Source organism: Nelusetta ayraudi, unplaced genomic scaffold (genome assembly GCF_046127955.1).
Source record: "Nelusetta ayraudi isolate G7.1 ecotype Tasmania unplaced genomic scaffold, CSIRO-AGI_Nayr_v1 ptg000174l, whole genome shotgun sequence".
NCBI classification, from domain to species: Eukaryota; Metazoa; Chordata; class Actinopteri; order Tetraodontiformes; family Monacanthidae; genus Nelusetta; species Nelusetta ayraudi.
Genome location: NW_027466223.1, coordinates 835968 through 862219, shown reverse-complemented (window position 1 = coordinate 862219; position 26252 = coordinate 835968). Strand labels below are relative to the sequence as shown.

Genomic DNA, 26252 nt, shown 5'->3' with positions numbered 1-26252 from the left:
GAATAGCTTTACTTGGCTTACATTGGGGAAATCTGCATGATTACAGTAGCATACACAGTTGAAGTATTTTGTCATTAGTCTTAACTAGGGATGCAAATGACCAATTATTTCATTAGTCCTTAGTTGATTGACCTCATCGATTAACGATTAATTGATGAGCGCCGATTTTTCATGAGAACCTAAATTTCACAATGAAAAATTTCTTTCCCGCCACGACACTGTTATCATGATATTAGCTACCTGTGTTAAAAATGTTCAATTAATTGCAACTAATTGAATTGAATTTAATCGATTAAATTATTAATCGACAATTAATCAGTAATCGGTTAATTGTTAACATCCCTGGTCTTAAGCATTCCTTAACCACATTTACCCCTTTTCAGTCGTTTCCCCTGCATCCCATTCACACACACAGACGTTCAAACAGTGACGGCCGTGACCTCCACGCAAGGTTGCCTCCGTCTCCTTGCAAGCGAATCTCGGTCTAGGGTCTTGCTCAAGGGCACTTTGGCTCGCAACCAATCAGAGCTGGGGATCGATCCAGCGACCCTCTGATAAATAAAAGTCCCGCTACGCTAACTGAGCCACGGTCACATGTAACTGCCCGTCAGCTTCCAGAGGAAGACACGGAAGAAGAGAAGATTGAAGATTTAAGTTGTTGTTGTTGTTGTTGTTTCAGCACAGAACAAAACAGCTCTGAATGGTGAAAATTCGCAGACAGTTTTCGCATGAAACAAATCTTGCAAATTTGATAAAATTTGCCACCCCAGAATACACCCCAGGCCTGTCTTTGTTCGGTATGTGCACGCGAACCATTTGAGCTCTTCCAAAAGGACCTCTCATTGTTCAGCTGGAGAGGCTTTCCAAAGCACAACAGGCCCCTGTGACATTACCGCCCCATAAACATAATGAATTACCAAAGGCGGGCACAAAAAGCTACGGCATCGGCCACGAGCCTCCTCCGCTCCTTTCTACAGAAAACACAGCGGACCTTCTGTTGCCGCCGTCATTATTTCCATGCCGTTTGGCCGACCGAGTCCGAGAAAGCGCTCTCATTGTCCCAGAGGAGTGTTTCCCATTGTTCGTCACCCACAATTCCCAGAGCAGCTTACCAAGCTCTCTGTTGAATGCATTCAGGGAAACTCAAAGGAGTTTCAGTGTAAAACAGTGGGAAATGCAATCATTGGGAAAAGGCCCAAAGTGAAAGATTTTTGTAGCAGCTCGCAGTATTGAAGCCATTTGCTAGTAACGCTAACGCTAACGCTAATTCCCGTGGCTTGATGTCCCACTTGATTTGTTTGCACAAAGGCACAAAGGCGTCCAGGGTCCATTTGTCTGAATATTTTGCGGTATAGGCCCACCATAGGGAATGCCACTTTATTGGTATGCTAATTAATACATTTCTTTTGAACACATATTTATCAAAGCCATTTCTCAATGTAGAATGATCTTGCTGAGCGAGTTGTTGATGCTGCTGGTGGGTATCTGACTGTCCCTGACCCCGGCCGGGACCTCGGCGGTGGATAGCAGGAAAAAGGAAGGAAATCCACTGTTATCCGTGAGCCGAGGTCAAGCACGCAACACCGACTCTGCCTCGCTGTTTCCCCGAGCCCCTTCCTCAGCAGAAGCCCGAACGACCTTGACCCCGGGAGGAAGCCGGGAGCAGGAGGTGGGGGGGGGGCGAGAAGTAGAAAGTCCGGCGGGGCCGGCGAAAAACGCGGCCCGGGATGGGAGCGCAAAGTCGACGAGAGCGCCCGCCGATCGCACGCGTGCGGCGCTGACGCGCTGACTGGCTGCCAGGGGAGCTCGGCGCCGCTGATTCAGGGCCTGGCTCAGAGGGGCTCCGGGCTCCCTGAGCTCCACTGGCTGTCAGGGCACGGCCGTACGCCTCGCTTGACACAGTGACCGTTGCGAAGAGCACGGCCAGCGTGCGTTTGGAGCATTTTATGGCTCATCCTGCCGTCCTGCCTTTGCCGCAAAACCAGCGTGCGGAGCGGCTGCAGCCGGGAACGTTGAAGAAGAAGCTCACTCTTCCGCGTGTCCTTAACGAGGGGACGGAGACGCGAGGGGGGCAGACGGAGCGCCTCTTCGTTGCGGTTACAAGTCACGTCTTCCCTCTAGCACTTCTGTAACGATCTTCTGTAAATCAATACATGACATCGTGTCAAAGTTTTCCCTCAAGAGTACATGGAAAAGATGAACAAAGCGCCCTTGCAAAGTTCCGTACGTTTTCAGAAGATGTTCGTCCAAGTGAGGGTCCACACCATATTCAATCATACATCGAATGAATCAATTAGGGCAACGCGGATAGAAAAACAATCATAAAAGCGGCTTTTCCCTTGTAGTAACATTCCATCTGATAAGACGGGGAAAGCATGGCGGAAAAGAGTTACAGATGCGGTGCCATTTCCGTTTGGCGTCGGCTTCAAACGTGCCGAGCGTGGGAGGCCGCCAGCCGCGGCGTTTGATGGTGAATTTCACCGCCGACGAGCGCGGCGTCTCGAACACGCGCGCCTCCGACCTCTTTCCACCCGGTTGAATTTGCTCGCTATTTTTGAAACACACAAAAAAAAAGATATGCCTGAAACATCCCACTCCCTATTCTTTTGTAAAAAAGTTGCAATAAAAGTCTTTTTTTTTTTTTTTATTATTATTGTTAGCCAAAATTGTGCAGCTCTGGGCCGCATTCATAAGCTTGCGGGACTTTGTGCTGTAATGAACCAGCGGCGACCGCAGGCCTCGGGACGGACGCGGCCTCGTGTGCTCGTCGCGTGATCTCGCAGCCGGCAGACTGCGTTTGCGAAGTCGGGAGGTGGACCGTACCCTGCGCGGGATCCGCCCGCTGATCAGCAGCTAATGTCCTGCGATCGCGCAGAGAGAGAAATTCGCTGCGACGCTAATTGGGTTCTCTCAGTCGCGCGGGCCGATCACTGGGCATCCGCCGCGGCAACTCAGAAGACGGTGTCCGTGGCATCTTTGGGGATTGGCCAACGGTTAAATCCTGGACCAATCAAGCGACAGGGGGAGATCTTGCAACCCAGCCACCGTCACCGTCGGCGGCGGTGGCGTCGTCGTCCACGATAAGAAACTCCGTCACCCTCCTCCTCCTCCTCCTCCTCCTCCTCCTCCTCCTCCTCCTCCAATATTATATCCCTTCATTCTTTATCCTCCTCTCTCTCTCTCTCTCTCTCTCCATTGCCCTCTCGCTCGGCCCCCAGGCTGTGGCCGACACGTGTGCGGCTGCATCCATTACATTAATTCCCATGAGCTTGTCAGCGGACGAAATCCAGACGGACAGAAGCAACACGTGTGCGGCGGAGTAATTGTGCACGCAAGGCCCAAACCGTGCGCGTCTGTGCGTGTGTGAAACTGACAGGGATCCAAATATTGCCGCTTCCCCGCCGACCCGAGGTAAATAAAGTGGCAGAAAGGAGGTGGGAGGGGGGAAAAAAAAAAAGAAAGGAAGAAAGAAAGAGCGCCGGCGAGGGAAGGACATCCTTTATTCCTGTCATGTTTATCTCGGCGCGGCACCTGCAAGAGAAACGGCGGGGGGGCGGGGGGGGATTTGGTCTGTGCGTGTACGTTTTTCGCCGCGATCGTTAATCATTAATAATGCATTCGCAGGACGCGGTGCGCGCACGTGAGCGCTCCGCCGCACGCCCGCGCACGTTTTCGGCGGAGGCCAGAAAATTGTTGCCGAACCGGAGGCATTTTTCACGGCAGGCGGCAGGCAGGCGGCAGGCAGGCGCTACAAGAACAATATGCAAAATATGAAGCAAAAAAAAAAAAAAAAGAGAGAGAAAGCAACAACAACAAGCTAACAGCGTTGGAATATTTTTTTTTCTTTCAAAAAGGGGTTTGATTTTAAAAAAAACAGAACAGAACTTCAAATTGGTTTTTCTGGCGCATTTCGTTTGTGGACAAAAGGAAATTCTGCTCTCCAGCTGCCGTCCAACGTTTCACTTGCTAATTCCCGCAACACACAGCTGGAGTTGAAGTTTTTTTTTTTTGTTTTTTTTTTGTTGAGCACAAACGGGGGACATAATTGCAGTTTAGCCGAAAGCGCCGACAGGAAGCCGAAGCCCCTCGCTTGCGTCGTCTGTTTTTTAGCAGCCCCGACTCTCTCTTCAACCCACATCAAATGACATCACTTCCTCTCATGTTACACACACACACACACACACACACACACACACACACACACACACACACACACACACACACACACACGTCTTTCACCTTTTGCTCCTTAGAATTATTCCTCCTTTTACCCTTTTCACCTCCACCGACTTTGAACAACCGTTGCTTGTTAGTTCAATCCCCCCCCCCCCGCAGTAAAATGAAGATGCTCAGTGCCTTTCAACAGTCGTCAAAACTCCCCCGGCTTTCACGGCCCGGATCAATGGGAGTGTGTTTTTTTTTTTTTTTTTACTTCCTTACCCGACGGAGGGGAAGAATCACAGGCCTGATGTTTACAGACAACAGCTGCCTCCTTCGTGGGAAGTGAAGAGTTTTTCCTAGCCCGGAGGACTAAATGTATGTAGGTTACGAATGACAGCGCGACGAGCCTGCGGATGGGGAGGAAAAAAAGACAACCTTCGGTGATTTAAAGCGCTGGCAGGTACGACGACGCAACCCCAGTGCCGAGCGGCCTCGGCGCGTCGGCTTTCGGTGGTTGCGAGCGCTCTCTCCGAGACGTGGTTGCAGCCGCGCGCCGAGGCCGATGCATTTTTAATCAAGGTAAACAGCGGTGGGCCGCGCGTCATCCGAAGCCACAAATGATGTTCCGGCGCGTTCTGAGGAAGGCACCAGAGGTGCTGCTGTTTTGCAAGGGATTGTGGGTATGAGGTAATGGGAGCAAATATAAAATTTGCTGTTTGTTTGCAGGGGGGTGGGAAAACAGCACTGCCACTGCTGCCCACGTGGAAGTTAATGCTGCCGTCAGTAGGCGGTCGTCTATTTCGAGTTGCAGCCCCGGTGAGAAGAAACGCTGTCTGTCTGCGGCGCCTCTTGCTCCCTCTCTTCACTTCACTTCACTTCACTTCTCCGGCTTTCCAACACAACAGCAATTGTGTCACCTCGCCCGTGAGAAATGACGTCCCTGCCACCGAATTTTGTTTGTTTGTTTGTTTGTTTGTTTGTGTTAGAGAAAGCGACGTTATGAATAATAGATATTTCCTGTAAGATTCATCCTGGGACAAATCTGAAGAAAAAGACGGTAACACACTTACAAATATGTTGGAGATGCTGCCTTTCAGTCCTTCAGAGCCGCGCTTTGTATTGGCAAACTATGCCAGCCAAGACGGCACTGGCAGTCTTGCTTAAATGTCGTTAGCCTAATAGCACAATTCTATGTATATCTATATAGATTTTTTTTTTTTTAGCATAATTGCCCAAGTAATTTTTGGGCCAAATTGTGATATCTGGAAAAAAAAAAAAAAAAAAAAAGTGCTTGTTAAAAAAAAAAAAGGTGTTTTTTCTTGTTTTCCGAAAACTATGCAACTATGCTATTAGGCTAACGATATGCATTTAATTCATCTTACGAATTTGGAACATCCAATTTATGACAACAAAAAAGCAAAAACAATAAAGAAAACCTAATTTAAACTTTAATCCTGGTGTATCAATGCAAACAAATGTAGAAAAAAAGATAAAAGAAAATGTGCATCACGCATTCCTTTTTGAGCGTTCAGACATAAGTCAAAGAACGGAGTGACTTAAAACTCCTCATGTAACGGGCAGCACGAAAGCTGCCTGTGTTATCTCGATGATTTTGTTGTCTGCAATACTGCACCCTCAGATATGACAATACGTGCTTCCTCAACCCCGTAAAGGGTTGATTCTGTTTTGCACCGGTCCTCAGAGCCTGCACCAAAAAAAAAAAAAAAAGGTAAGGACACGTTGTGCGGCAACGCTAGCGGACAAACAGCCTCCTTAAAACATAATAGGCTGTACATATTACCATATCCCCACAGACGGACTGTGTGCTTTGTACTGTAAATGCTCTGAGGGACATCGACCTGCGTGGAGGACATTTGTCACGCGGTCAGACTGGAGCCCGTGGTCTCTCTCGTATTGCGCTGTGCCGTTAACAGAGTTGCATCATCGCGTGTTTGCCGTCACGCCGCGTTCCCCCCCCCCCCAGATAAAACGCCGAAACAGGAAAAGATAAAAGACGACGTTGAAATGTATTTTTTTTTTTTTTGCCGTCTCGCGCGTACAAATTGCAGTGGCCCTGGCTATCAATACAGTTAATGCTGCTCGCCCAGCTGCTGCCAAGCTGTACGTCCTCGGGACTCACACATGCTTCCTGGCAGAGACAAACATCTCCCCGGTGAGGGGGAGAAAGAAAAAAAAAAAATTAAATAAAAAAGCTTCTCATTCAGGCCATTAATTCTCTCTGAGAGATAGAGAGAGGTAGGCAGAGATAGCGGGACAAAGATAGAGACAGAAGGACATGGGGAAGATTAATGAACTTCGCCCGGAAAAGGGGGGGAGGGAGGGAGGGAGGGAGGTTTCCTGAGAAGCTGAACAATTTCTGCAGAAAGAGCATTTCCGTCTCGGGCAATCCGGGGGGGTTGGGGGAGGAGACAGCTGACTGACAGACTGGTTCTTTTGTCTGGTCTGGTCTGGTCCGACAAGAAGGGAACCTTCAGAGATGAACCGGGGCTGACGGACGACGCAGGAGCCATTAGGGTCCGCATCACGGGGAGAGCCTCCTCGGCCTGCGATTCCGGCTAGCGCTCGCGAAAAACTGTCACCGTCGCGGGTTTTGTGTCGCAAACGTGTTTTTTTTTTTTTTTTGGTTGACGGTTACATTTCAATCCCTTTGCGATTACGCGCTGGCATTATGCCAAGTCAATGATCGGGTCCCTTAGTACTTTTTTTGCGTAAAGGTCCAGTGTAAAACATTTGGCCTGATTTACGATTTTTATATCGGGGAATTTTATAAGCGTTAAGCCTCGCAGGACAATAAAAGTAATATGATTTCCTACCCTTGGAATGGTTCTGAAAAGAATATACCTAGAGCAAGGATCTTGCTCCCAGCTAGCCCACTCAGAGGGTTTTTGTTGCCCTACAGAGGAACCTGCACTGTTTCGTTTTTTTTGGCGGCAACAAAGTCCGCAAGTCCGTTTGGTAGCCTAAACATAGCTAAGAAGATGCGTAGCTATCTGGATTTTACTGATAGTTATGCTGAAGAGCGAAATACCCCAATTGCCAGGTACCTCTTCCCCGTCTAAGAGGTATGTCTGCGTTTTAGCAGCGGACCGAACAAGCGGCCTCGTCCGAGTGTACCAGTCTGTGCGGACCCATACGCACGGATGATATTGTGGATCGTGATCTCAAATGACACCGTCAACGTGGGCAAATAAAACCCAGCCCAGCCCTCGGATGTGAATGAAAAACGGCTGAGCAAAAAGGGCCAAAGAGCCAATCGCGCAGGGAGCGACAGTCCGCTGCTCCCTCCTCGTCGCCCAGTAGGAGCGGCTACCTAAAAATAAACCTGCAAGGACACCATATGCTCCCACACTCCTCAGCCTCTCTCTTTCCTCTCAAGACTATAAACTGCCTCTAGCGTCCACGCTTTTCTCAGCTCTGTTTTCAGTTCTTTCCTGCTTCCGTCCCATGCCAAGAGGTCTCTCCAGGTAACCTGCGCCAGTCGCGATCCGCCGCTGAGAAGATGCACACTGATCTGAGGTTTTTGTTTGCCGGTGGAAACGCACAAAGCTACGGTCGCTCTGAATTTTTTGGAACGAGGTTCGCGGGGCTGAACGTCCGTCGAGCCGAAGGTTCTCCCATCATCGTCAGTCACGGAGCAGATTATCCTTCGGACCTTTTCTTAGGCAAAATCACAAGTTTCCTATTCTGACTGCAGTAATATTTACATTACTGCGGGACTCTGTCTGTTGACAGTGCATCTCGTTTGAGCTTTGACTCATCTTGAAGGTGAAGATGCAGAACACTTCCCAGAACTTGACCTTTCTCTCCGATTGCGCCGCATTTGGCGGCGCCTTGCGTCACGCGGATTCCGCTTACATTTCCGCGGGGTGGAGGTCACTGGAGGCGTACCAGGACATTTTCATACACGAGCGCGTCCTCGGTGTGAAGGTGTTGGGGTTTTTTAGATATTCCGGCGTGCGTGACTGTCATTTTTCAAACAACAGAAAAAAAAGAAGGCGTCAACGTGTCACAAAGATGACCTTGTGATACGAGGCGGGCAACCATCTGCTGGAATTTGCACATAAATTCCACTTTGCATGTTCCGGGTCGTGGCATGTTTTAGCTACGACTGGAAGCCTTGTGAGCGTCTTCATCTTGGGTTCCGGAGACTTCTCTTGACAAACCTAAATTGATGTCCCAGCTCAAAGTTTTTATTTTACATCCAATTTCGTCTCATTTTGGGACGCGTTTCTTGCCGTGTTGTGTCTTTTTAATTCACACAACCACTTTCCCGGCCGGCTGCTACCTTTCCCCCCCCCATCACGTAAATCCGGCCCTGAGACTCCAGTTGACTGAAGATTCTTTCTACTGGTGTGACACGGACTTGAACTGAGAGTTTCTCTTCAACAAATACACAGCTCAAACAATTTCCGCAAGCCAAAAGTAGCTATGTAATTTTACGAGAAGCGATTGCTCAAGCGAATCCTTGAGAAGTTTAACAGCGACAACAGCAGCATTTTGGGGGGAGCGTGGGAGGGAGATAGGCTAAAGCTGCAGAAAAGTCTTGAAGGAAAACGATTCCGGCCTCTTCTACGTCTTTTTCACAAAGACGTAGAAGTCTTTGAAAAAAACCAAAAAAACAACTCATGGACACGAGGCTTGTGTAAAGCGAAAGCGTGCTTTACCTCAAACTACCTCGCGATCACAACTGTCAAGCCGAGGTGAAGGCTTTCCTGAGAGTTTACCGCAACTCTCACCAGCCAGTGGAACTGCTGGCAGGGACACCTGCGCCGCCTGCGTTTCACGCTTGCCGACTGAAGCTATGCAGCTCTCTGGTTCAGTTTCGGCAACAAAACACACAATGCTGTAGGATGTTGTGATAAGCAGGTTTGTTAGAAGAGATGAGCCTCCCGATTATAAGCTTTAATCCCACTGTGATCACAATCGATAGCGAAAAAAAAAATTAAACAAGGCAGATGACGAGAAGATGGCTGAGACAGATTCATTTGATTTGGAGAAGCGCCAGTGATTAATGTTACGTTAGGGGAAAGGAACTTCTAAAACCAAACTTAAAATGACACGTAACGAAAAAAAAAAAAGTTTCCAAAATGTGGAGTATTTGTCTGTTTCGGAGCGTACGACTTTCAATTCCTGTTTGGTAGCAGAGTCTTTGAATCGACAACGGCTAATCATACCAAGACTGTAATTCTTTTGTGGGCTGAAAATTCCCACTGAATGAGCCATCCTCAAAACGCCCTCGGCCGCATGGTGAAGGTACGGACAACATTGTGAGTGTCAGCGCGTGTTTGTGTGTCACGTGCGCAACAGTGTGACGGTCTGCGGCGCGGACCGGAGTTAATCCTCCAACCTCCAACCTCCAACGTGCCTCCATGACGGTCATCAGGCGGAGCCACAATGACACAAGTGTTCGACGTGATGCAGGCAACAGCGGACACGCGGCTGAGCCACGACGATGGGACGGGCGAGTCGGTTATTCTCGGTGCTCATTATCACAGCGTGTGCCAGCCAGGGAGCTGCAACTGAAAGCAAGGATCCTGCTTACAGTGCAATTCTGTTTTTTTTTTTGTTTTGTTTTGTTTTTTGGGGATCAAATGGGGATTGTATTTTCACGTCAAACAAGGAAGAGCTGGCGGCTTCACACACTCTCTCTCTTTCTCTCTCTCTCCCTCTCTCTCTCTTCTCCTTGACTGGCTTTGGCAAGAATTTTGCCAAAAACTCAAAACAGCAGCTGCTGCAAGGCTCCAACCGTAATCCCATGTGCTTGAAGGCGCCGACATTAGGCAAGCGGACTCAACCAGCAACGACAAATGGACCAAGAGATTCGGCCAAATTGCCCATAAACACCCTCTATGTGCTCTTTACCAAATGGTGTCATGGTATTGATGATTCAGGAAACGGTACGGTTAAAAAGTCAGATTAAAAGTCCAGTGTGTGAAATTTTAAAGAAGCCTGGTATTTCATATTTAGGCCACTGTCAGTCGGGCTTCCTTGAACAATGGCGGCGCGAGATGGCAGCTAACTGGGAGCAAGACTTTTGTTCCATGTACATAAGAACCAAGGGTGGGAAAAAAATAAAAATCATAAATCAAGCCAAATCATACACACTGGACTTTCAAAAAGAGAGTCCAAGTTCCAACACACTACTGATCCGTTGGCCTGTTCACTTCAGCAGTCGTCCCCTGCATCCCATCCTCCTCTGTCACTCGCGCTAACTCCATGCCCCTTTTTCACTTTTTTTCCCCACTCAACGTTGCTCTGGCCCGTTGACTCTAAGTACTTCAAATCCTCCGCCTTCTTTATCTCTGCTTCCTGCAACCTCAGCGTTCCACTCGGCGCCCTTATATATATATATATATATATATATATATATATATGCGTTCTGTTTCGCCGTGGCTAATCTCCGTTCCTCTCCTTTTCCGGGTCATACCTCCGCCGCCTCACGCTTCCCTCCTCTGGCTCCCTCTCGTCTGCGCTACAGACTATTCATCACGTGCATCATATTGAACATCACATTCAACGGAGGTTCCCGTCTCACCCCATCTGTCTGGCTGTCCATCATCGACGCGGCGAATACGAAGGGGCTCCGAGGTGATCCTTGCGGGACGCTGAACCCCTCCGTCACACCTACAGCCCATCATGCGTGTCCCTTGCACGATTGTCACGGGAGTTCCTCGCGCAGGGCAACCACTCTTGGCACCTTGTCGTCTGAGTTCTCCAGATCTGACCTTCTCGCTCGCTCTTCAGCGACGCGCTCGGAGCGGACGCCGCAATCTGCCGCGCTCTTCCACGCAAACGCTCTTAGTGTCGCTTCGACTACTACTTTCCCCACAACTTCCCCCGTTCACGGCCCATCGACTTCACTCCCCCGCAGTTGCCGCCACTCTGCACGTCTCCACTTTGTGCTTGAAAAAACGGGCGAAGGCGCACCTCGCCGTTCGGCAGGTTTCAACGAGGCCGACGCTCAAGGATTTTCCCGCAGACGGGCGCAAACTACGCAAAGGCCTATACATTAGGGCTGCGGCGATCGAGTATTTTGGTGATCGATTATTCTACGGAACAACCCGACGATTCACCGGATGAAACACATGAACGCCGCCATTAGCGTCAGCGTGTGAGTTCACGCCGGACGGGGCGCAGACGCGTTTCAGAAGTGTCCCAGAAGCGTGAAACCGCTGCGTCATGGTATTGTCGCCAAACGGCCGCTTCCGTCTTCTCCCAATTTGCATTCGGGCAAATGAAGCAGGTTGTGTCACACGAAAAAGGGTCCGTGCGAAACGTGATCTTTAAATTTATTGATTATTTTCTTTGTCATCGAGTTACTCAAACTACCCGAGGAATCGTTGCAGCCCCGACTGTAAATGCGGTGAAACGGATGTGAATGGTGACACCGTCTAACTGTCTGTAGTACCGTGAGTAAAACTAGTAGCGCTATCATTGTTGGTGGCCACCCCCTTTTCATTTTGTCCAAGTCTTCGCCCGTCAAAACACTGCCTCAAGAGGCGACGCTACCGCGCCAAGTTGAAACAACACTCCAGCTGGAGTACAGAGTACCCGATGTATTTGTGGTATTTTTCTTTTCTTTTTTTGGGGGGGGGGCTGGGGCCTTTGTGATTCGAAGACGCGCAAAACTCCCCGGCACAGGACAGAGTCTGTGGGGAACAGAGCCGGCGCTTGTTTGAGAGCCTCGGCGCATTCCTCCCCGTCTATCAGCGCTCATCGTGCAGGAGTGTGCTCGGCGCGCCCGCCCCCGCCTGTCCTCAGCCGCTGGACACTCAAATGTGTGTGTGGGGGGGGAATTAAATAAATAAATAAATAAATAAAAAAAATGCCTGTCGGAGTAACAGAGGCGCACGCATTATGGGACGCTTTCACACGGTGTAGGCTGCAGCGGGGCTGTTTTAATATTGCATCGAGAGCTTTGCAGAGCGCGTGACTCACAGTCTCTCCCCGCGACGGCAGCGTCACTATTCTCAGAGGCGGGGAGGAGCTGAATTCGCCCTGGACAGTGCTGGTGTGCTAAAGTCCCATTTCGCAGTCATTTTCATGGTTCAGGCTCTGAGCTTAGAGCTTTTTCTTTTATCTTTTTGCTCATATTTTATTTTAATTGCTGTTAAGCACCTTGAGTTGCATGTCATTGTATGAAAGGTGCTATACAAATAAAAGTTGATTGATTGATTGATTGATTGATTGATTGATTGATTGATTTTCCTCTGACTTTAAGGTGGACTTCTAATGTTTTTTTTTTTTTTTTAAGTTGTTTAAAAGGAACTTGTTCTAGGTACACAGGTATACACCACACCATTTAACACATTTTTTAAAAATTAATTGCGACATTTAATTTGATCGATTAAATTCTTTATCAAGAATCAAAAACTAACATACCTAGTTAGCTTCCTGTTGAAAAAAATAAGTTTTGTTGTAACTTCCACTCGTTTGGGGTACACAAAGACAAGACACTGATGGGGCGGTTCGAGAGTTGAACCACCACTTGGTTAAGGGGTTTGTCAGCAACGGTTTGAACTGCCTCAGCACGCATGTTCGGAAAAGTGGAGCGAGCGAGATAAGCAACGGACAGACTTGTCCTCCTCATTTCAGCAAAAGTGAGTTTTGCGTCACGCATCATTGCACGTGGGGCCGATAAATTAGTTAAAGACGGAGCAGATCATGTGGTCCATGAATAAATCAACGGTTTGCGCGCGGCTACCTCGCTCAGATCGCAGAGGCGGCTCTTCTCACCTTGACGGCAAGACTTAAAACAGAGCGAGCTCGCAACCTCCTCCCCCGCCCCCCTCGCTCCTGCTTAAAATTCAGACCTCGGCGGCAACTTCCTCATTTCTATTTTGGACTCAAAGTGCCGCGAACAGCTCCCACCCATCTCCGGTCTCCTCTTTTCACTTCAGATGTTTTGTCGCTCCGCGCTCTCGCCCTCCACGCCCGTCTCCTGCCACCTCTTCGAGCCGCACTCTCTCCTTGTTTCCGCGTCTCTCGCTCGCTGTTCTCTTGGACGGCCACCCTCTCCGTAAACCCTGACCCCTCGCACCTCAGTCCCCCTTGCCGAGGGCTCCTCCGTCATTGTTTTTGACTCGCGACCCGGCCGCAGTCGTAACTCCTCCTGAGTGGATTTTGGTGAGCCGAGGGGCGCTGCGGCGATTGGATTTAAGTTGCTCAGAGGGAAATTTTGAAACAGGGCATCAATCTGTGAGAATTAGAGGGACAAATCCCCCAAAAAAACCCACAATGACCCGGTTTGCAAAAACCAAGTGCACTATGTTTTACACATAAAAAAAAATCCACTGTTAATACATCGTCTTTAGACCGCGAAATGACTTGTGATCTTTATCTTTGCAGCGTTTTCCATCCTCTATTCATCTTCTCTCCTCCTCCAGCTCAATCTACTCCCTTACAAAGCCCTTTTCATCAACACGCTAAGGGCCCCCACAGTTCAGAGGTTGCCCGCCGGGCGACTGCCACCGATACAGCACACACAAGCAGACATCTGTTGTGCCACGCGGCGACGCTGAGCAGCGGCACAGCTGTTCAGCGGGCAAAATCCGCGCCGTAGCGTCGCACGTCCCCGCTAAAGGCTTACACGCACGCGCGCGCCGCCCGGCCGGCCGCTTAAAGCTCTTAGGGGTAAATATGCGGCCGGGGGTGGGGTGGGGGGCGTGGGGGGGCCACGAGCCTGGGCGGAGATGAGCACAAGTGTGATTCCTGGAAGTATCAAGATTGGATTTAATGGCGGCGAGAAGGAAACCATGGAGAAGACGCGGAGCGCAACACTATCCAGAGTTGCGTAACACAGTGGAGCGGTGTGCTAAGCGCACAATGTGTGATTTCATGAAAGTGGACACAAAAAAAAAAAAAAGATGTGAAAATGTTTTGTTTTTAAAAAAAATAAAAAAATAAAAAAATAATAAAAAAACACTTCAAGTGTTGCAAAAGCTGTGATGCTACAATGCGATTCCGGCAAACGTTCTCGCGTACATCGTAAGGGAAATGTCCTAATGGGCGCTTACTCACCGTCATGGTTGGGGTTGCCCAGCGTCCAGGGCTCATCCGAGTCAAAGTGCGTGTCGCCCCCGATGCCCGGCCCGGGAAAGTAGGCGTGCGCCAGGAAGCCGCCCTCGCCGTCGAAGGGCGAGCTGTCGCCGTGGAAGCCCGAGGCGAAGATGATGGTGATGTCCACGTCCTTCTTGGTGCGCTCCAGCTCGCTGTAGGGCACGGCCTCGAAGCGCAGCGGCGTCACGTTCTGCCACACGTCGAACGCTCGCCGGATGGCGTCGTGGGTCTCCTCGGCGCCCACTTTGGGCGTCACGTTCTTTATGCTGCGGGAGACACACACGGCGCAACGCGGGGTAAGGGGGGGTGAGCTCGGCGGAGACGCGGGAAATTCGAAATTCTGTCTTTTTTGAGTCGTAAGTCGCAGAAAGCTTCAAATTGGGACTTTCTGTATACTGTAAAAAAAAAAACAACTGGTAATTTATTGCATATTTGCTTGACATGGGAATTTAGGCGCCTTTGCACACCTTTGACTATGTTTCTTTGGTGGCTGCCCAAAAAAGGGAAAGGTAAAGGATTAATTACGGATTAATTTTCGTTAAGTAGTACATATCTTTGCAAGTGAGGAAACGTCCCAATCGGAATTTCTTCCAATTGTTGTGTCCAAGTAAATCCCATTTTCGGATAGCATTCGAGCTAAATATATTTGAAGTCTGCCTCTTTAAAAATTAAAATCAAAATCAAAAATCAGTCAGTCAGTAACCAACAGGGGGTTTGGGGGGGGGGGGGGGGGGGGGGCGTAAAAATGTCAATCTACAACACGACAGATTGCGAAAAGCAATAAACTTATAAATAAACAAATAAATAAACAAACAAGATACTATCATTGATTTTTCTGCCATTTCACGCATTCTCACGGTGCTCACGGAGGTAAACACATCTATCAGCTCGGCGCCGACCCCCCCCCCCCTCCACTTCCAGCACCGACGTGCCGCAGGTGAGGAAAGGCCGGACCAATTTTCCAGCCTCCGGAATTTATTTTCTAATTAAGGATTATCAACAGCCCACTGCCTGCACGGAGCCGCAGTCCAGCCATTCCGGGGCAATCAGAGAACGGGGATGGCGCGGGTGTTGGAGGGGGGTGGGGGTACTGGGGGAGGAAAAAAAAAAAAATCCTCTCTCCACTTTATTCGCTCCAAAAATATCTCGGTGTCACGCTCTATTAAAGTCTGGCTCCCTTCTCAGGAAAGACGGATAGTTGACATCGCTTAACTCGGCCGTTTGTAGACACAGCACTCTGTCTTCTTATGCCCGCGGTGCATTTCACAGAGTTTTGTGCGGTGAGGGGAGGGAAAAATAAATAAATAAATAAAAAAATAAAAAAAAATTAAAAAAAAGTTTGCCGGCTGCCGCTTGGAAGTTCAGCCTTGTTGAGTAAAGTGCGCGGCGACGCCGCTCGGCGCCAGCTCCTTCCTCTGAGCTCGGGCGTTTCATGCCATTTCAGGAAATCTCTGCCACCTCTCCTGCCCCCCCAACACACACACACACACGCACACACACACGCACACGCACACACGCACACACACACACATTCACCTTATTTCCACCATGCACTGTCTGTCACCTCCTCCTAGCGCTCGTTTCATTTTCTCCTTTCGCAGTTTCGTTGTCTATAAGAGGAACAAAAATCATTACGGGAAGGTGTCGTGAACTTCCCAATGCGAATGCGCGAGGTTCCGAACACACGAAAGTGGGAACAGGTCCATTTGAATGCAACTGGCCGCACTTGCGCACTGTTTAATCTTAGGATTGACCGGACAGGCATCATCGACTTTAGCCTGGATGTACTTACTTTAATTATTAGTTAAGTTTAAGGATGAATTCTTTTACATTTTTTTTTTTTTTTTTTAGCTTAATGAGAGGCAAAGAAATTCTATCAGCCTGGACTAGTCGGGTTCAACCAAGGTGGCCTAATCACAGGCTGGGGTACGCTCAGTAAACAGAGTAAAAGGCGGGATTATCTCATTAGTCTGCCTAACGCGGAACATTTAGGCTGCGTTCAGACGGCAGGCGAATCAGATTCCAATCAGATTCCTTCTCAAATCCGATTGTCAGGGCCGACTGTCCACACTGTTTTATAATTGCGACAGCAGCAAAGGCTGTTCAGACTGAGGCGCATCTGTCCAAGTGCGATTCGGAAGCACCTCCCGAAGGTGGTTTCAATCCGTTTTGGAAAAAAAAATCTAATTTCATGTGACTGTTCAGACTACAAAAGAGCCATCCGGTTTTTCAATCTGGATTGGCTAAAAATCAGATTTTACCCGGCAGTCGGAACAAACCTTTACAGTGGTGTTCAGTGACAGTTTCTCTGACAAATCTTTGTTCTTAATCCATTTTTGAAGACCTAAGAACAGGTTGAGGGGAATCCAAACTCTTGGTCACGACTGAACACCAACTGAAGTGTTCATCCATGTGTGGCTGGCGCGACTATACGGCACTTGTGTTCGAAGGAAAACAACTACCCCATTGTTCCTGAAGTGCTTCTTGTAGTGCACTCGGAAATACAAAAGCGTGATAATCACAAGGAAACGCTTTCCAAAGAAAGTGAATGCGAGACGGTCCGCAGAAGCTTTGATTATGGCAGGCGTTGAACGCGAAGCGCTTGCGCCCGATGTGCACTCTGTGGCTGCACAAATCCCCTTTTCCCTGTGCCGTGATGTTACGGCGAGGGACGGATCAACTTAAAGAGGAAAACACTTGCAAACCTCCCACCTGCTCCGATGCCGCATTAAATATAAAGCTCAACGTGCAGCGATAATGACTCCGGACGCAACCGGTGCGCTATAACGGTATCCGCGTGGTGGTGGTGGCGGGGGGGGGGGGACAGCGGGAAGGCCAAAGCTAATTAGTGCCTCCCCAGGGTGAGTGCTGTTTGTGACGAGACGCACACCGGCGTTTGTTTTTCTTTTTCCGAAAGGCCACGTTGTTTTCCCGGTGCCTATTTTTGGATTGGTGCGATTGACTGCTGGAAGCAGCCGCTGCGAAGGCGGAGGTCGAGCGACCGCTAGCGGAATTCATCGCAAGTTTTTTTTTTAAAAACTCAATACTTGCATGTTTTAGAGCCTTAGGTAAATAAAATGTTACGTTAGTGGATTGACATGATCAACATGGGAAAGAACGGAGAAAATGATGAGATAAAATTGTAGATTAACTTTTAATCATGGGTTGGGAACTGTTTTGATAGCAAAATCATTTTTTTAACTAACTTTTTAAACTTTTTTTTTTAATCTAAATGTAACATTATGCAGGTACAACACTTAATTTAAAAAAAAAACAACAATTATTCACATTAAAATATTATTCATCCACGATTCAGGGGGACATAATGATAATTCACCAAAGCCTGAGACAGTAGAAAGATGATAGAACAGACATGACGGTAAGCTGCAGCGCCGCTATTTTAACCCGGTTCAAAATCTCGTCTTTTGGATATTTGAACCTGCTGCTGCGAAGTGATGAGCTTTAGAGGATGTGTCTGCGATGTAATAAAGAGCGCTCCGTCTCCACTTCCATTGCACCAATTTGTGCTAAAAGGAGCAGCTGCAGGCACATCTGACTGCTGACTGGAGGCTGCACACACGCACACACGCGCGCACACTAAAAACACTCCGATCCTATTGCATAAGCCTGATCTGTCGGAGAGCACCTTCTGCTTTCCACTGGGGGGTTTCCTCCTCTCTCTCTCCTCTCTCTCTCTCTCTCCTCCCCTCCAGCTCATCTCTTCCTCTCTGCAGCTGCTTTTCATCCCATCTTCTCCTCCGCTCCCGCAATTACGCCGGCCCGTTTTCTTCGCTCGAAATCTGCGCCATCGCCGGCTAATAAAGCTACCGTCCGGGATTAAATACCTAATCTTTGTGTTGACATACGAGGGGAAAAGACGCGAATGCTGATATCCCGGCTATCGGTGGTGTGCAGTCTTTCGGATATCAGCCGGCTAGGCTACTGACCCACGAGATTAACGTCATCTCGTGATACCCGATGATACGCCCGTGCGCCGGGCAACGAGCCCACTTCATGAGGATTATCCCATAAATGGGGGGCATCAATATACTGGCTATAATGTTGGCAGAACATTACAAAAAAAATCAGAAGGGCATTAAAGCACACGGACGTACAGTTTGCATCATGGCTCATGCGCTCAATGGGAGTCGGAACGTTCCGATGCATTAAAGAGGCGGGTGATGGAGTCTTGAGTTACTCCAGTTTGCACCCCATGTCACCGGAGTTTATTGACCTTCTTCAACACCATCTTTTGTCTTTTTATCTGTCTGTGTTCCTACTTTGAGAGGCTAAGTGTTTAAAATTCGAAACAAGCAGAACAAAGCCGTGATAATGGCCTTCGGCCTGTTCCATATGGCCTGTTTCTGTACAAAAACACTTAAGAGTGCCGAGAGCACGGAAAGGGCCTTCACATTTTCAAAAAAAAAAAAAAAGCAAAAAAAAAAAAAGCAAGGCAGTATTTGCACGCTCAAAGCTGAGTGTGGAGCGGTGGACACTTCACACTCTCAACAGGCGCCCCCATTGGTCAAGTAGTTGGAGCTTGGGCACAAACTTCTCCGTGTTGAAGTTAGCAGCAGGGTGGGAATGTGTTTGCTGAATGTACAGTACAGATGCAAAACTGGAAGCAAATAACATCTGTTGTGTACACAATCTGCCCAGAGCCACAACAACACTGTTGTTATAATTAATTAATTAATTATTCTAATTAATAATAGTTGCCATTACCGTGCAGACATATTCAGTGCAAGACGTGTGGTCGGATTCTTGATCAGACGTGGAAATGTGAAAAACAGGGCCGCTACTGTTAATTAGCTTTGCGGAATAGTAGTGGGCTGCACAATATGCGTACAACATTGACGCATACAAACCCAGGCACGCAATTTGCAAAACAAAGGTGCACTATAAAGATGCATTTATTGCACGTTGCAGGCACCAAAGAATGTGACATTGAATGTGCATCGAAATTGGTGGTCAGGCCGCAACGGATGGCGTGCACGTGTCTCGGGTGCGCGCGTGTGTGGAGACTGCGGGCCCGCGGCGTGCTAATCTCGTTAGCGTGACGTCCGAGCCGTCTCGTCAAAACCCCCCTTGATGTGGAGAACATGTGGCCAGGAATTTCTATGCGTGATGCCAGCAGTCATCCTAGAGCGCTGCATTGCCGAGCCCCTCCCCCACCCCAGAAACTCCCTACCAGGCCCCTACGTAGAGCAGGAGACGCACTCACCTGTATGTGATATGTTTGTGTTGCCACCTTTGTCCCGTTAGGGCGTATCGCCGTTTCCTGACGCTGAATCGGGCCGCGCCCCCTACTTGATCAGGAACTCCACATCTGGGCTTCCTCATCCACCTATTTCAAGGACAAGAGCAAGGCGGACAATTTGGAGCATGTATCAGATTAATCAAGATTAACCCGCATTAGAAGGCATAGTATTACAGCAATTTTTTCTGATCTTTTTTATTTTTTTCCACCTAGGGGAGCAGCCAGGCACGATCATTGTCCAAAACCACAAATCCCTTGAAAATAACATAGTTAGCACTGTGTTTATCGTTTCTGTCTTTTGTGACATCACAAAGGGTCAGTTTACACCACCGTGAGAATTTTACTCCTCAACACAAAAGACACAGACTGAGACACGGAACTGTTGGAAAAAACAACAAAACAAAACATTCACCACGGAGAATTTGTACAATGGGAGTCAAATGCAGCCAAACGGACTGTTGCCCTTTGCAAAAGCCTTTGTGCATTTTGCAACTGGAACAGAAATGCTTGTCTTCATTTGAAGGACACCGTACATCAACCAAAGACGCAACACTACGCATACTCCACATTTCACACGGCGACATGCAGTTTCACGCTCAGTCTACCAGAGCGCAGAAACACAGAAAACAAACCTCACCTTATCGTGTTATCCCTAGAGCCGACACAGAGAGGCAGCGGTAGAGAGGGAAAAGAAAAAGAAGAAGAAGAAGAAGCAGTGTTAGCTTTGTCACATTTCGCCGAGTCTCAGCCCCGCCACTGCCGCTGCGCTCCAGCTCACTGGGGAAAGGGAGCTTGTTACCCTCTGTGGCAGGGATTGGTATTGCACTTGAGGGCTAAGTGTGTAATATTTGGAGATTTTGAGAGGAAACAGCGACGTCAAGTGGTTACGTTTGAGATTGCAGCGCTATTCCAATCAACTACGGTGGCCTGCGAGCACAAACCTGGACACCTTGTCCACTTTCTTCTTCGTTGGTTTAATTGAAGATGCTAGTGTTCCCCCACGATTCGACTGTCAGGCAGGCTGGATTGACCACACCGGGCTTCCTTAGAAATATGGTGGTGCGAGATGGCAGCTAACTGGGAGCAAAATAAATATTGCTCAATGTACATTATTATACTTATAAGAATATAAGAACCATTCTATGGGTAGGAAAACCAAATTAGCTTTATTGTACTGCGAGTATACACTTTTATTAATGTATTTATGGGCAGCATATTAAGCTTCTACCAATTTAAGAAGCATAGAACAGGCCAAATATTACACACTGGACCTTTGAATTGTCAGCAGCGACTTTTTCCCAAGGTGCGCAGGTGAAAAGGATGCCTGGTTGGGTGCAGGACCTAAAGGTTGAACCCGAGCGAAAGGCAGAGGGTCCATCGTAGGGCGCGGCTCTCGGTGAAAAAGACTCAACGCGCAATCGCTCGTCACCCGCGGCTGACGCGTCGCGCTCATAAACCCACTGTTCTCCACAGCTGCCGCGCTCGGGGTCGAACCCATCAGCGGAGGGGTCGTTTCTCCTCCTCCTCCTCCTCCTCCCACCGTCTATCAATACTTTTGACACTGTCGCAGCCTTTGATCTGCACCCTCGGTGAAAACGCCCCTTAATCCACGACTCGGCTCTCGCCTGCCGTCTTCTTTCCGGAGCTCTCCGCGCCAGCGGCCGGCTTTAAAGAACTGCCTTTTATTTGTTTCATTCGTCTTGTTGACTTTCCTCGTAAAAAGTCCGCACGCTCCTCGGCGGCGTCGACCGCGCTAATACGATCGGGGCACGGCTGTCTTTCTGGCTGATTGTCTTGAAGCGTTCAACTAATGTAATCAGTCGCTATTAATTGGCGATAAAAAGGTTTTGATTGGCGAGACATTCGGACTGCGGCGCGCAGCGCGACAGCTCTGTGACAAAGTCTTTTATTTGACAAAAAATAGTAATAATCAGGAAAAAAATTAGCAGCGATTAGCAGTTGAGAAGAACACACAATTCATTGGGCACGTCCCAACGTTGCAAGCGGTTTTCCAAACGCGTGCCACTCACTCTATGGTGTTGCTGTCCAGACTCCCCGTGACGTTGAGGCCGTAGCGGCGCTGCATGGCAGCGATAGCGGACTGCATCACTCGAGGGGAGCGCAGCACTGACATTCTGGGGTCTGCGGAAGGGAGGTAGCCGTACTGCTGAAGCCATGCCTGTGGACGAGGGAGAAAAAAACAAAACACGCAGAGACGGTGAGGAGAGGTGAAGTCAAAAGCACAACATTTTTGAGAAAGATTTCAGAAATCAAAAATAAGATTCGCTGACGTTTTCGTTGTTTTGATTTGCTTCCTTTGCAATGTTTTAAAACACCACTCAGTTGTGGAAACTGAAAACTATGCCTTTGTGATGTCACAAAGGGCAATGACACATCTACCGGTTTAGTGCCACCATCTTTTGGCTTCACTCTCTGAGACCACCTTGTTCTTTTACTTTATGTTTTTCCTTATGGAAGGTCCAATAAAGCATCAGCTTCAGCGAGCTAAAACTGATTTTTCTGGGGGAAAGCCGTAAACAGAGGGCTAATGTTGTTGGACTTCCCTTTTTTTTTTCAGACTTTTACTTCTTCGTAACCCGGTGGCGACCAAACACTGAAAAGCAAATGTACGAGGCTTGTAACACCAACACTCTAAACCAGTCATGGGCAAACTATGGCCCGGGGGCCATATGAGGCCGTTTAAGCCTTTTAGTACGGCCCACCAAACTTGAAGAGTTCTGAGGCCAAGTTTTGGACTGACGCAACACGGAGGACTGTTGATTTATTTTAGACCATCACTGAATAAATCAAGTAAAATGCTGTCGATCCCATAAAAAAATAAATTTAAAAAAATAAAAAAAATATTCACATTAAGAAGCGGCGCAGAGTCCGATTCTTACCAAAGTGCGAAAAAAAAAAACCAACCCCACCAGTTTGAAAAGAACATTTTTCAGAGCGAGCAAAAGGGCAAACAACAGGAGAGGAGAGGAATGCCTCCGAGTTAAAGAGCAGAGTGTCGTCTTTAATCATGTCATTAGGGCTGTCTGGGAAAGGCTTGGGTGTAATGGAGCTTTCAGTGTCCTTAACCTGCCAGAGGAAATCATAGCTCAGATCTGTAAAGCAGGCAGTGGTGGGGGTGGGAGATGGGGAGGGGGGGGGTGGTTGAATCTCAGGCCAAAAGGCTTTAAGAATGTCCCCGATGCTTCGGAAAAAACGAAACGCCGATTCTCAAACCGCCGCATTTAGCGAGACAAAGGCAACCAACCGATCGTTTTGAAGCCACTTGGTGGGGATTGGGTGGGGGGGGGAATAAAAATGAAGCATTGTTTCAGCACGCGCATCAGCCTAGAGTCTCGAGGACTCAATAAAGTCACGCGCTTATCAGCCTCGGAGCCATCCCGGCGCCATCAGCGTCAACTTTAGCATTGTTTCCCCGCCCCCCCCCCAACCCAACACGCCGCAGTTGAGCCGATCGTGCCGCCGCGGAGGCCCGCTGCTCGGGAATGGCGCTCGCACTGAGAAACTAATTCGCTTAGCAGGTATAATGGGAGCGCCGGCAGCGAGGGAGAATTGCAGCGGGCGGAGCCTTTTTCTGGGGCTGAGGTTTTCTGTTGCGGTCTCGTGTCAGGCGCCCCCCCCCCACCGGGAAGACGACGAGGCCCTTCAGAGAGACACGGGGGCGGAGTGTGTGTGCGCGCCTAACGACCACGTGCAGCATTCTGGGTAAAATAATAACAATAATAAATAATGACACTTTGGGTACCATAAAGATTTGAAGAAAAGTTGATACAAATAAGTTTGACTATCAGCAAAAGGAAAAAGGTTTGCATTAAGAACTGAGTTTTTTTTTCCCCCTCCAGATCAATAATGAGCTAACAATTAGCTGCTAACCTACACCTTCTAACTCTGCTACTATCACTATGACCATTACTACTGGCACCATACTACGTCTTTCACTACTACTGCGCTACGACTCCCACTTCTGCTGCTGCTGCTGCTACTACTAGCGCTACCAGTGATGCCAACGGCCAAGGTGAGTCGATTGATTGAAATCGACTGCATTCACAACTGCAGCACTTTGAATAAATTCATCTTGAGGGCGATGACAACCATGATGACGCATTCCAAAAGTGTTTGACGGAACAAAAATGTATATAATTCATAAATAATATGGGCGCCACTGAATCCATCCAAACCTTCTACAGTTGAAGGGTTTTTTTTGTTTGTTTTTTTTACACACGCATACAGGCCCAGATGATGAGATCAGATTCCAATTCCGTGCGCCGAGCGGCTCCACTCACACTCGCGCGAGGATTTAACGCGACGACAACTTCACGAGGCACTCGCAAAAAACAACGTCTGACGCCGACAAGCAGCTCCGGCTCCGGAGGAACGAGGCGGGAGTCGCACAGAAGGCACACAAGTCGCCGCGCGCTCAGTTTAGGATCCGCAAGTAGTCACAAACAATGTAGTCATTTTTTTTTCTCTCTTTTTTTTCTGGACGATTAACGGCACCCTGTTGCCAGGTTTGTGTGTCCCAGCTGAGGGCTCGGATTTCAGTGGCGCACGAGACTGTCTGTTGTCTGTGACTGGAGAACAGCAAATAGTAGCAACGACGACAACTTCCAGCAGCGTTCCTTAGCGTTAGCGCAAACGTCCTCCGAAAAGACTTGTTGGTTCTTGGGAGCCTTGCCCCACTGCCTGATTTTAAAGTGTACATGATAAAATACACTGGGTGGTTCCCATCTGTAGGTATTTTAATGCTACCACAGGTACCGGGTTCATGCTACTTTTAATGTACTTTGACGTGTTGTGTCTTGTCTGCCGCCGCTCTTCTGGCCAGGTCTTCCTTCCAAGCGAGACCGTTCATATCAAGTAGACTAAACTGGGGACAAATTTAAGGAATATCTTAAAGGGTTCTTTCTTTTTCTTCAAACGTGAAGGTCGCTCCACTGGAGGACAGGGACGGAAAAATAAAGATCAGACAATGGACTTACTACCAGTAAAAACCCGGCAGGCGTGACGCTGCAGGATCTCGACTCTCGGACCGGGCAGCTTAATTCTGATTTTCACCCTCTCTGCATTTTGCCATCTCATTGCCAACTCTTCTTCTGAGTCACGTCTTTGTTTCCATTGTCCCCGTTAACGTGATTCCCCTTCCTCGCCGCCGTCGGGGGACTTCCACGCAAGCCACATTAAAAAAACAAAACAAACAAACAAACAAAAAAAACCTCAGAGTCCTCAAACCACAACTGCTTCTAAGCGGAGGCAATTAATTTAGGGGACGGCCGTCACTGGGGGGACGCCGGCGTCGTTCGTCGACGCATACTAATTCCAAACATGCTTCCTGGTGTCCCGGATTTTTTTTTTTTGGAGAGGGGTAGGGGGGGAAATTTAAAAGTTGGCCCTCTTTTCTAGCGAGATGAAAGCGACCGTGCAAACCGCGTCTATCAATTTAAAGCGAATCTACGTTCGCCTCACAGACGTGTTCACAGAAACTTCAGCGTTAAGGGAAATTTATTTCTGGACGACGGAAACCTAAGCGGGCCGTGACGCGATGCGTGACGTCGGACTTCGGACCGCGCGATAAGGCTTTTCATCAGATACGAAGGTGTATTTGTGAAAGCACGGAGATTGTGGTGAGGCGCGTTGGCTGAAAAGGATATGAGAGGGTGCGCGCACTAGCGTGAGGGGGAAGTTAAGGCAGGAAATTAGATGTGCGGGTGTCAAAACACGGCAAAAATAAATAAATAAATAAATAAATAAATATATGTGGTGAAGCTCAGGAGCACCGCAGGTCATCCGTCCGGCAAAGAGCTCCAAGGAGGTATTTTGCGAAAGGGAAGGAAAACCTTGGGAACGAAACCTGCGTCCACCGCGTTTCGGTCGACCGAGCCGACTTCCCAACCCATTGAACGGCACCCCTACCAAATTTCGTACGGGGACTTTAAAGACGCGTGGCTCATAAATACAACGTGGTAATTGCTTTCATTACCAAAAACATTGCAAAAACACACTTACTTACAGAGTAGATTTTGACGGTATCATAGAGAATCTGTCTTGCCAAATGTTGGGATTGAAAAAAAAAACAATGACGGTTTCAAAAATTTGCATCCTTGTGACAATTGGTCACTCAGGTTTTACGTGACGTGACGATGGTGCGACGGACGATGGTGGCAGTGTGCGGTGCCGGCAGCCGACCGTCCCACATTTTCCCACTTGCCGACACCTTCAACTTGCTTTTTGTCTTGCCAGGGCCAATTAAGGGAAAAGTGAAGACACACCGTCAGTCGGGAAAAGCCCCCCCAGCACTGTTCTTGGTTCTTCTCTGACTACAACAGTCACGTGACTCTGATGGAACTGTCGCTTCAGCACTGCACTTGCTTTCAAGACGGCTAAGGGCGCGTTTTCATCGCCCTCGGTACGACTGTGTTTTCATTGGCCCCGTGATCACGAGACCGTGGGCGGAGTCGACGCGGTAAAGCGGGACAAAGTTTTCGTCGGAAGGAGGCGGAGCGGTTGGCTGTGGACTCCAGACCGATCCCAAAGCCGACTGAGAGCACCGCGTTCTTCTCATAGCCAAGGTAAGATGAGGATAAGAAGCGAAACCTGAGGTTGGAATTGCAGCGTCATCGTCGTGTCCTCGTTCATCCTTGAAGAGGCGAAAACAGAAGAAGGGAACTTGATGTCCGTAATGCGAAAGGCGGCGGAGGGGGGGGGGGGGCGTTTGTCAAAGTGACGCCAGAGCGAG

At 48.7% G+C, this 26252-nt stretch overlaps 1 protein-coding gene across 2 annotated transcripts in view; it reads right to left on the bottom strand.

Annotated features, from left to right (window-relative positions):
* Positions 1-26252, bottom strand: part of mmp16a (matrix metallopeptidase 16a (membrane-inserted)) — a 63763-nt gene that overhangs the window by 23498 nt on the left and 14013 nt on the right. Inside the window, exons 2-5 of one of the 2 annotated variants that reach the window (XM_076014854.1) lie at positions 21532-21680; positions 20139-20153; positions 19466-19588; positions 14203-14507 (exon numbers count right to left, since the gene is read on the bottom strand). In XM_076014854.1, the coding sequence (XP_075870969.1) occupies positions 14203-14507; positions 19466-19588; positions 20139-20153; positions 21532-21680 (592 nt within the window). The remainder of the gene's footprint in view (positions 1-14202; positions 14508-19465; positions 19589-20138; positions 20154-21531; positions 21681-26252) is intronic. The other variant, XM_076014856.1, reaches the window with a different exon arrangement.